This window comes from Protopterus annectens, chromosome 15.part0 (genome assembly GCF_019279795.1).
Source record: "Protopterus annectens isolate FY-2018-M chromosome 15.part0, PAN1.0, whole genome shotgun sequence".
NCBI lineage: Eukaryota > Metazoa > Chordata > Ceratodontiformes > Protopteridae > Protopterus > Protopterus annectens.
In genome coordinates, this window is record NC_056749.1 from 480,005,468 (window position 1) to 480,018,026 (window position 12,559).

Genomic DNA, 12,559 nt, shown 5'->3' on the forward strand with positions numbered 1-12,559 from the left:
TTCTAGATCCATTTATTTAATTATAATATCTGATGGCCTGCAGTGGCTTTGATAGAATGTTGTACTTCTAACTCAGTCAAATGCAACTGCCTTACCCAGCTTGCTTTCCCTTCTTCCTTGCCTAATGCTCTGAGTGGAACAACTTGCATGAGCCTGTCTGTACTTCAGCTTCTGAAATTAATTTTACAGTTAAGTGAGCTGGTTCTAATCATAGCCTATTTACACTGTAATTATATCAGTGATGAGGAAACAGAAGATGATATAAAGAAAATATTTATACTACCAGTATTAGTTCAACTTAAGGCAGAGTGCACATAAAGGTACATAATATTTTCACAGTTGTTATAAGACAACATACCTTTAACCAGTTGAGAACCTGAAATTCAAGTAAATACTGTAAATTGGTTGTTTTGTTTGTCTTTTCGGCTTTTCCCTGTTAGGGGTCGCCATAGCGGAACTCTGGTCCGCTAATGATTGGCAGTCGATTTTTATGGTGCCGAGTTGCCAGCCCGACACCCAACCTTCAGCGAAGGCACGCCCATTCATGCATGTCTTTCGGAGGACATGCAGACTCCACACAGAAGGCACTTCAGCTGAGAATCGAACATGAGAACCTCTTGCTGCTGCAAACTGGTAGAATTATATAATATTAGCTGCACAGCTGCATGATATTTGAGGCTCTGAGAGATGTTAAACATATTACTGAATTATGGAAACCACTGTATGTGCTTTTTAAAATGTTATTTATACCTTCAGATAGCACCCCGTTATTGAAGGGAGATAGAAACCTAAGGAGTAGTTGCACAAAGGTGGAAGCCATAAAGTCATTAAAGGAACAGCCTGCCCAACAAGTTATGAAAGACAGATCAATGATGTAATGGAAGCATCCATGCTTTATGTGCGGCTTATTGTCTGGCATTGTATTAACACATGATACAGCTGTACTGCCATTTTAAGGCTGTGCAGACAAAGGTCTGCTTGGAAAACCATGTGCTCTTACCGCACAGCTGGATAAAGAATTACAAACTGATGCCAAAGCTCCAGTGCCAGCACATGCACTGCTACTGAGTAATGTTTCTCACTATACCGCTCCCTTTCAGGGCTAGGGTTTGATTCTGACATTGAGTTACAGTCTGGTTGAACATTCTCTCTCTACACCATGTTGGTTTCCTCTAGGTACTCCGTTTCCCTTCCACCTCTCAAAAGTGTGTCACTTACACCGGCTGGCTACTCTAAATTATCTGTAAGTTTGTTTGATGGAGCATTCTTCTTGATTTTACAAGGGCATTCAACTCACTGACACTTTTTTGCTAAATAAAATGACATAAACGAACAAAGGTAAAGGACTGCCAGAAGTCAGGGTTAGAAAGCTGACGGATAAATGAGTTTTTGTATTAAGTGGTCATTTTTGCTGCCAGAACTAGTCAATGATTGCCTTTTGTGGTCATTCAGCTCAGCGAAAATTATTTGCTTAACATAATTAAATTAATGAATACAAATAATGGAACAACAAATTAAGTTAAAAAACTTTTTGATACATGAGTTTTTTTTGCATTAGTTTATTATTGCCATCATAACTATTCAGTGAATGGTCTTCCTACAAAGATTATAGGTCAGAATTGGTATGCACTGTAAGCAAACTTTTTTTTATTACTCCAGTATTAGCCTCTGTCAGATTAATGCATTGTGACTGAGGGAGCACTGTCCCATTCATCTACCTCCTAAGGATCTAAGCTATGTGCACTGATGCAACTTAATATAGTAACTTTGATTTTTTAGTACCTCAAGAAAGGCATTTGCATTTTGGAAGACATAATAACTCAAATCACATGTCTCTAGCTAGCAATGGCATTTAGGGTTGCCACCTTTTCAAATGCACAAAGTGGGACATTTTTTGTAGAAATGTGAAATTTTGCAGTACAAAACATATCCATGGCCAATGTAAAGGGCAGAACTTCCCTTCCAAAACACAAACTTATTTGTGTAGTATTTAAGTTGTTTACACTATTTCTTAGAGCATTTAGGTGCTTGAAATACAAAATAACCGATTTATGGAACTATTAAAAAAACCTAGACAATATTTTTGTCCTAAGATCTCAGGTCATTTGCAATTTTTTAGTTTTTTCAGCAGGACACAGCTGCCAAAAGAGGGACTGTCCCTCACAAAGAGGGACAGGTGGCAACCCTAATGGCATTAATTTAATAGTGATTTCAATTAAAATTGAGATTTTGGAGAACTCATATTTCAGAAAATCCCACTTCTCAGTTATCAACATTGCTGAAAGAACATGGGATGCAGTCTGCTACATGGTCTCTGCATATGTTCTTAGACAGGCTGAATGAGTAGACTTCACTAGTTTTCTTGTCTCAATACTCAATAGCATTTATCTGTATTTCAAGCAACTAATGTATCAACACAATTTTATACTTTTTGTAGAGTGTTTACAATGCAGCCTCTGCAGTAATTTTACTGTGAAATGCAATAAAGCTTACAATTGTTTCAATAAAAAAAAATCCATTACAAGGTAATCAGAGGCAGTAGAGAATATATTGCTTAACTTAGAACAGTGACTGGTTTTATAACAAGGATTATTTAGGCATCGGACACTACCATAGAATAATTTAATTCTTAACCCAAACTGTTTCATAAAGTATACAGATACTTTTTTTATTTCTAAGTCTGTTACAGTGTAAAGACTAAAATAACATAGATCTTAAGATATGAGACATAAATGATTAGTCATGCCTTCAGCCACCAAACATGAATCAATTCAAATTGTTTTATATTTTAGGAATAATCTTTTGTTTGTTCTGTCTTACATTATAGCATATCAATTGTATTTGTGTTAAACAAGTTCAGCGTATCAGAATATTTACAGTCATTCCATTCTAATAATGATTTACAAACATGTCTAAGCAAACAAACAAATCCCAGTCTGCATATTCACAGTGATTCATATGATATTCAGAAAAAAAATGTAATCAATCCGTTCACTGGTAAAAAACATGGTATCTAACAACTGAACCTTTATATCAGCTTTGACTACCAGATAATACACCTTTACAGCTACACTTGTAATTCAATACTTGTCCTTTCAGTTGGAGGTGGTGTTGCCGTTTTCTTATTGTATGCAGCGCTTTCTTCACTCACTTCCACTTCTGTTGTATTTATCGTGCTAGGAAATGCTTCCTGACTGGCAACTGTTGAGTAGTTTGAATCTGCTGCTACTGCCTTGTATGAACCAGCACTGTGAAAAAGGAAGCCACACATTAATGTCAATCCAACTCTTAATGGATTGCCTACAGTTTTAATTTAGAATGATTTTGCTTTGATATGTTGAGAGACGTTGCAGCCCAGTGTATAGAAATGCATGTTTCCTCACTGATTTCCACAGACACATTTCATCTCTGAATTTTATCTTCTTTATGAAACTATTGCATCTTAGAGATGTGATGCATTTGTTTATTTGCTGTAAATGACTCTTATTTTTGTAATCCAGTTAATTAGGATTTATCACTGTCTTGTTGCCCTTATTACCTCCTTTCTTAATACTTCTGAATGCATTATTCTTTGCAATGTGTTTCTGAGTGAAAGAGTTACAAAGTATAAATAAAATAAGTAGAAGAATTAATAAAATTAAAGAGCATGCCCATGCTGCTAGTATATAGACCCCATGGGCATTATCATTTAGAATTTGAATCAGTGTAAAGACTTTAAACACTATATTATCTATTTTTAACAAAAATCAATAATCCGTGCAATAAATGATGAAGTACATTACTGTAAGAGTCCCATAACAGTACAATATGATATACGCTCCTAAAATGATTAATTGGTTTGAGATACGTAAATGAAGGAATAAAACTCAGCTTGTCGTACATTTTTGTGTTGGTCTCTGTCTATGTGCAAGCAGCTCTTGGTAGGAAGGCATTCATTTGATTAGAACCTATAATTCTCCAGTAGTGGGCTTAGTTCAGGGCTCAGCTCTGCTCACTGATGTGCTACATCTCCATCGTCATCTAATTGATGGTCAGTGATGAAATTCTGAATTTTGCAGTTAGTCAGACTAAAAGTCAAACCACCTATAGTGATTTCCTACAGTGCCCATCATTTAGATGTTCATTTAACTTCAGTAGGTCATTAGCATGACAGTTTTACTGCTAGTCATTGTGACCCATCGCTGAGCTACTAATGTAGAAACTGCAACCATGGTCCAACCCCCCCCCCAATCATCCACTCACTACAGTGGACAGCCATATTCAGTGTCCTTCACATTTATGGAAGGCAAATGATACATTCTTCCAATCCAAACAGTCTCAAAATATTATAAATAACCCTACCCTATGTTCCTATTGCATTTCACAATGCCAGCCTGATATCTTCAGTATGTGAGCTATCAAAATCGTATATGTTCTCAGTCCAAATGATCCTCACATGTGTTCTTTTCCCTAAATAAACAGTCCTTTTGTCATCCCCCCACATCCTACTAACCACCCCACTTCATTACCACCACAGATAGCTTGCCCACATCTGCACTTACCTTGAGTAAACGTGGAGCATGAGCTTTGCCCAGTACAGGACTGCAAATTTATTGTCAAGACAAAATTTTCCTACTGTTTTGGTGGACTTTGAACAAATGACCATAATTTCATAATATCTTAATATTTAGAACCCGTATTTTCTGTATAGCACTTATGAGTTCTCAGATCATAACTGATGCCACTATCACTGTGAACATTTTTAAAAAAGTGCATTTTCACCCAGTGACTAAAAGACAAAAGTGTACAATAATACTTCAGAATTCATGATATTAACATCCCAAGATAAATATTCTGAAAATCTGTCCAGAAATATTTCTGACTGGTAGAAGTATAAGTCTCCATTTAACGTAGTCAACATTTCAATGTAACTTTACTAAAGTTCATAATTTTTACATCAAATTTGAAACATGCCAGCTGTGAGACCTCACCTTCTAAGCAGGTGTACTCTTTACGTATTTTCTTCCGAAAATGTGATTTGGATAGAAAGTAAAATAAAAAAGGGTACTTGTGTATTATCGCAACCACCTTATCGCTGTTTTAGACCTATCATTATTTATGTTATTGAGAAAGGAGTCATTGCGATAATACGCAAGTATTGGTAAAAGTTGTCTCCCCAGATGATTTTGAGAAATTTTGGCAAAGTAGTCTCTCTCTCTCTCTCTCGATCAGTTATAACAACAATTGCATGCAAATCCTTCCATGATATAATCTGAAAAAATAAACTACATATTTTATAGTGTTTGGAGTGAAAAACTACATTAATTTTCCCGTTCATCACAGTACCTGGGAGACTGAAAAATGTTCATAATTACATGTGGTGGTAGGGAGCCCTATTTCTGGCTTAACACCCTTGACTTTGATTGGTGAAATTGTTCAAAAAAGAGAGTTTAAGAAGTCAAACTATAATGGAAGAGCCAAAAAAACAAAACAAAAAGTGCATTAAATATTGGTTGAAATATTCTGTATTTTTTGTGTTAGGTCCCTGAATAATTCATGGCTGTCACGTTAAAGTTGTAAGTTAATAGGGCTACTCCTCTTATCGGATTCCCATTTAAGTTCAGTTACTAGTATATGAAGAAAATTAAACTGTGATTATGGGAAAATACATACAAAGTTCAAAATTGCAGGATTTTGCACAATTCCCCTTTCCCTGAGTTACAGCGATCTTGAAATAACAGAAAAGGTTTTGGAGTTAAAACACTCATTTCGGTGTAAAGGTAAAAGTATTCGGTCCTGCTTGCTTTAATATCATTTTCTAAATGTCAGGGAAGGCAGTTCTTTACCATTAAAATGATAGCTGCAGTAGTAAATGTTTGGATTGTGGTTGTGATAATACGCAAGTACCAAAAAAAGATACAGCTTGAATTGTGAAATCATCTTTTGAAATGAAAACTTACAGTGATATGATTTTATGGAGTAAATCCCCAAGATAAATATTCTGAAAGTTTTATCTCTATCTCTAACTTACTGCCAAAGTAATGTGTTTATGTTTGTCAAAGATTTCCTTTCAGCTATATTAAAATTAAATATTTTTACACCAGATTTGAAAAACATGTTATTTCAGACATCTCATTTGTGAGTGTCTTCACTGTCATTGCTCATTTTCATTCTTAAAGTTAATTTTATAAATGAAATTCAAATGCACAGCAACTGTGAAGTCAGTTACTGGGAGGTAACTGCACACTGATACCTCAAATGTCATAGTGTAGGCTCATAAGTGTTTTGAAAGTTGGGCCATAGTATTCCTATGGCCACTTTTGCCCATCTTCTGAATTTGCATTCAGCATGCAAAGTTTCTAAGGTTTAATTATGAACTTTGATCACTGTCGGTTTAGTTTTGGCGGTTCTCCAAATGTATACATGGGCTCCACCGGTGCTCCACTTTCCTCCTAGTGCTCCCACCTTCTAAAAACATGCTGGTCGATTGACTACACTAAACTGCCTGTCTTTACCTACTGTATTTAATCCACTTGTAGTCTGGGTCATGGCTGAGAAAGATCCAAGAAAAAACAGTTCACCTACTAGGTTTGCAAAATAGACAAACAAACAAATCAATATTCCTCCCTTTCAATCAGACCACAATATTGAGTTGTGGAATACTGATGTTCAAACTATCAAACAGACTTGTCAGCTATATGCCAGTATTTCTTGGGATCGGGTGTTTGTCCTTTCTGAATGAGAAGCAATCTCAGAGTTGGTTTATATAACATGCAGGGGAAATAGAGAGCAACATGTAGCCGAAGACCATATTTGACATTTTAAATGTTGACATTCCAGCTTTCAATATTATTGTCTGTTGATAATTCAGTTTAGACCCATATATAGCTAGCAATAAAATATCATGCTACATTACTAACATTCAGGCCAGATAGTGAGGAAGCATTTGATAAATTTAGTATTTCATTTTTCAATTCCTACTTAATTTAAAGTTCTATCTTTAACTTTTAGATGCTCATTACAGTATTTATGCAGGCTTCTGAACTCCAGGCTCATGTAAATGGCAACCTTTCTCCTATATTTCAAGAGGCATCAAATAGGGTCTTGCCTCCATTAAATCTTCTGTTTATCTAATATTAGGTCCACTAGTATAGACTTTGAACCACTGTTAGACTAAAGATATAATTTCTGCATGTACCATCATATTGGATTTAATTGCTGGTGATTTATTTCCATTACTAATAAATTCTGAGTATGATCTCTCCAAACAATTTTATTTATTTATTTATTTACATTTGTTGACTGGGAAAGTCCAACTAGGACAGAGCCTATTTTCAGTGGAGGCCTGGGGAGAAACGGTGCAGACACGTGTATTTGGAAATTACATTTTTTTAACTGATACTTGCATTTTGTTAGGATACTGGTCAACAGAGCTAAACAACACAGTTAAAGCATTGACATCTGCAACCAATTCCCATATTTAAATGTCAACTATTCTCTCTCCCACAACCCAAAGAACAACTTTCCCTTTTTTAATCAGCTTCTCTGACTTGGTTGACTTTAGAGGGCTTCTCATCTGTAGAAGTGTGAGTTTCAGTACTTCCCTGTTCTATGAAATCACACCTCTGGTATCCTGTTTTAATCCCCTTGACTTTGGGGCTAACAGTTTTCACTATCTGATTAAATGGGTTAGTTTCTAGAAGAGGGATGGGATTCAACAGATTCATAAATTCTGCTGTCCAGAAAGAGTACTGGCAGCTTGTTCTGTCGCTTAATGTGCTATATGACACACTAAGGGTGGGTGTGCAATGGACATTGGAAGAGACTCATCAGCTCCATAATGGCAACTTGTTCTGTTCCTTAATGTGCTACATGACACACTGATGTTAGGTGTGCAATGAACATTGGAAGAGACTCATCAACTCCATAATGGCAACTTGTTCTGTTCCTTAATGTGCTACATGACACACTGATGTTAGGTGTGCAATGGACACTGGAAGGGACTCATCCACTCCTTCACAGTGGCAGCTTGTTCTGTGATTTATTGTGGTACATGACACACTGATTGTAGGTGTGCAATGGACATTGGAAGGGAGTTTACCATGTCTTCACAGTGATGTGTTTCTTGCTATATTGGTTGATCCATCACATATATTGTCAGGTTGCCTGTGTGCCAGTGGCTCCAGCATGTCTCCCTTATCCTCCCCCTGATAGAGGTGAGCAGGCAATAGCTCATTACAGCTGCTCCATCTCCACACTGAGCACCCCAGCGGCTAGGCCACCAGTCAAACTCATGTGATCTGGAATGAATTCAGGGCTTTATCACCATGTCATGGAGCAAACTTTTTGCTTACGACAGTTGCAAACGGCTTTGCTTCAAATCTGTTCCACACTATAGGCAGTCTAAACATTTTGCTAATGTAATACAATAGTTCGAAAGGAATACTTAGATCTTTCAAATTATAAATTTTACTTAAAGAACAAAAGCAGTTTAGATGATGATTTTATCATTAATTTTATATGTGGCCCAAATAACCCTGTTTTCTTTAACTTTTCATCTTAAAAGAATCCACTGGACAAAGCCACCGGAAGATTTATTTGGGAAAGTAAAAAGCCAAGTACTTAGCAAAATTTACAGCACAGAATGCTGACAAAGACCTGGCCTGGTGAAGTTTGAAAATAGATTGAAATAGATGAGCTCCCTAATATAAGAAATTTGTTTTCTAGTCTTTGCAATAACAGTCATCATGGAGGCAGACTTCATCTCCTTGCAAGGTGCACTGCAAAACCTTTCACATTATGTTTTTTAAAGAACTACTGCTGAGCTCATAAATATAGTGTACTCATCGATAAATGCATTGAGTACCCTTTTAGTATGCTGACCTATCATTATTGTCATTCATAAATGAGTTTTGTGGTAATAACAAGGGGCAGACAACATAATACATAGATCTTTAAATTGCACACAGGTACGCATAGAACACCATGCACACCATGCTGCAGTCTAAATTGCTGTGTATGATAACACCACAGCAGGGTACAATTACTGAATAAAGTGTGATGTGTCTGACATACCACTCAGCATCCAAGTCCTTGCTTTGCTGTGATCTGCTGTCATGGCACTCATCTGGCATGATTGATTCATGCTCTTTGTGCCTCAAGGAATAAGGTTGGTACCTCATCAAATAACATACCCTAGCCTTTGCAATTCATAAAGACTGCTACTTGATGAGGTAAGACCATGTACTTGGTCTTGCACCACTGTATAGCCACAGTACCCTGCACACAGAGCACATATGAAAATGACTCCCCTCCTAGCTCATACACAATTCAAAGCACTACTACAACTGTACATTATTTATGGAACCAGAACTATATACTGGCAAGTGGTTTAGTAAACTTGATGGCACTGATCCCTTTCCCTGCTGATGTGCTGCTCAGCATACAGATCTAAGCAGCAAGATCAGTGCATAAGAGGGGAACAAAGGATTAAGAGCACCTCTGCACAGTCAAAAAAAAAAAAACAAAAAAAAACAGCTGGCTATGTAGTCTCATGTGGTGCAGGCAAGCATGCAACCACAAGCTTATCTCTTCACCCCCCCCAACAATGATGCAGCCAAGCACCTGCCAGTGGGAGTACCCACAGCAACTAATCCTCCCATTATCAAGCTATGCTAATTGCCCTTGTTCTACCATCATGCTTTAATGGATGAGACAGTTTTATGAGTCACTGTGTGACATGATAGTGGAGCACAGCACAGTAGGGAACAGGTACAGAGTAAGGTATGTTAGTCATATTATACCTTACACAGTAACTAAGTCCTGCCTTGCTGTAGTGTGCTGTCATGGTACACAGCGATTCACTCTGTGGCACTGGTATGCATAATATACCATTGAATGTTAGTAGAGTAATATGTAAAGTGAAATTTCATGGTGAGCATGTCATGCAGGCTGGGGCAGATTCAGAGACTTATACAGTGTGGTCATTCTACCTGGCAAAACTGCAGGGTCAGCATCATATGCAAATGACTGCATAATGACAAAGATGAGCAAAATTAGGATACTAAGTCTAAATGAGAATGCAAAGTAAGGTAAACAACATGACAGAGCAATTTAGAAACATATAAAAATTGAATGGCAAGTGATGTAAGGCAGTGAATTTGCACAGCATCACTTCTTGGTGAACAGCTAGGAGTAGAATCTGCATAAGATGAATAGCATATAATTAGGAGCTGTTGTTTTTGTTACCAGTGTGAATGACAGTGCACATTATCAAGCTCCATGTCACGGATGGATTTAACTGTATCCTACCTATCATCACCTTCACAAAAGGGACATAGCTGAGTTTAAGGCATTGTGTGGACAAAGATACTATATGGAAATTTGCAGACATAGGCACATGTCCTCACAGCTATGCCCATGGGATGAATGAAATACCAATTTATCTGGATAATAAGTTGTGTAACATTGACCATCCTTGCTAAAGAAACCTCCCAGTGGCCATCAAGGAACATGGTGGATGTGTCACATCCACTTCACAAATATTACACCATTTCCTTGATGTCACACTGCAGCATGTGGAACAGCGCATATGGTACTCATGGACTTCATAGAAGAGTACTACTATGTGGGATTCTACAAAATACCACATTTCCCTGAGGGTCATGAGGTTATTGACTGCATCCACATTGCCATTAAGGCTCCGCATAGTCCACATGGGTACTGGTATGTCAACCAGAAGAATTGTTAGATGGTGTGCAATGCACAGAGTATTATATACAATATGGCAGTGCTCCATCCAGGTAGTTCCCAGAATTCCCACATTTGGCACATGCCGTACCTATATCAGGGATTTTTGGGAAAGACTTCCAACAGGGACATGTTTTTGCTGATTCTGGATATACCCTGGAACCATGGCTCATGGCACTGATGAGGAACTTGTACAGCATGGCTGAGATGAAATATAACTCTGCATTGTTATTAACTTGCAATATTGTGGAGCTTGTGCTTAGACTGTTGAAGGCTCTCTTCCACTGCCTGGATTTTTCTTGTAGTGCATTGCAGCATCTGCATCAAGATATTTTGCAATCTGTGCAATTCTGAGCAACATGGCGGGATGCAGGTAGCTACAGCAGGAGATCACCATTGAAGGTACATACAGTCCTCAGCCAGGAGTGAAGGAGGGGCTGGGTGAGGAGTCCTTTAAAACTGGTGGTACTTCTCCTGTAAATAACTCTGTGTTTGGGGACTTCTCTAAAGCAAAGCTGGGCCATTCAGAATGCACTGCAGAACTGACAAAGAAGCAGTGTCTGGTCAATAACTATGAGCCAGAATAAACATAACAGGTTATGCATAAAACATTACCTACAGCATATAACACAGTTGCCAGGGGATAGCACAGTTTTCACCATTTGCACTGGTAGGGTGGGATACAGTGACAGGGAACAGCAGTGATTACATTACTGGAAGATGGTGGATTAAAAATATGAGGAGGATTGTGTTACATGGCTGGATGATTGGAAGGAGCTGGGTATACTGTATAGTGAGGGGGGATAGTGCTTCCTTAGGGAATTGATTGATGGCTGTTCTGGGTACTTGTACAGTACTGATGCCAGGGGACACAGATGCTGCAAATGTCATTGCACTACATGGGTGCGGTTATAACATGTGCTGTTGATCCTTAGGTGGGATCGCCGCATACTGAGAATGTTCCTCAGACATGGGGATATTTCCCCAGAGGAATGGCAATGGCACCAACAACTGCTAGCAAGGACAATGTTAGACTGCTTGACCATAACTGCCTGTCCATGTCATTTGTATTTCTACCATGTATGCTATATCTAGACGGGCAACCATGTGGAGCTACACCAGGTTTACCATTGGAAGCTAGTGTTGAAAGGTGGCAATGTATGACCTATTGTGTGTCCAACAGTCTTCTGCCACTGCTGTGGTTACACCCACTAGGCAGGTACCTTATATTGTGCAATGGACAGTTATCTAGTTGTCTTTCAGAACCCATGTGGTTAAAGTAGCAGGTGCCAGTTCTGAAAGCAAAACAGTTACTAGTGATTTACCACAGGGCCCTCTGCTGTTTTGCATATATTTCTGAGACCTTCAGGCCAGCACTTCTGGCCTATGGTTAACCAAGTTTGCAGATGACTGTAATTTGGGTAATGTTATTCGATCTTCAACTGACTAACTAGTGCTCCAATATGACTTAGACTATTTTAATAACTGATACAAAAACATTAGTCTCAAATTAAATGTAAATGTAGCATAGTTCATTTTGGTAAATAAAACAGTTTTACTTACTTATAGGAGATGCACCACTCCAGTCAAACTCTGTTGTAAGGGGTCTGGGCACTGTTGTTGATAATTCCTTATCATCTGACTATCATGTCTCCACAGTAGTTTGGAAAGCCTTTTATCTGGCCTACCTAATTTCCAAAGGCATCACCACTAGATCCAAAGAGGTCTTAATTCCTCTTTATTCATACCTTATCAAACCCATTATCGAATATAACATACCTTTTGGCATGTATTTATCTAAACATATTACACAACTTGAGAGACCTCAGGG

At 38.0% G+C, this 12,559-nt stretch overlaps 1 protein-coding gene across 1 annotated transcript in view; it reads right to left on the bottom strand.

The window, feature by feature from the left end:
• Nucleotides 1-1,585: 1,585 nt before the first annotated feature.
• Nucleotides 1,586-12,559, bottom strand: part of LOC122789772 (V-set and immunoglobulin domain-containing protein 1-like) — a 282,372-nt gene continuing 271,398 nt past the window's right edge. The window contains exon 7 of the mRNA XM_044057211.1: nucleotides 1,586-3,248. Within this exon, the coding sequence (XP_043913146.1) occupies nucleotides 3,068-3,248 (181 nt within the window). The 3' untranslated portion in view covers nucleotides 1,586-3,067. The remainder of the gene's footprint in view (nucleotides 3,249-12,559) is intronic.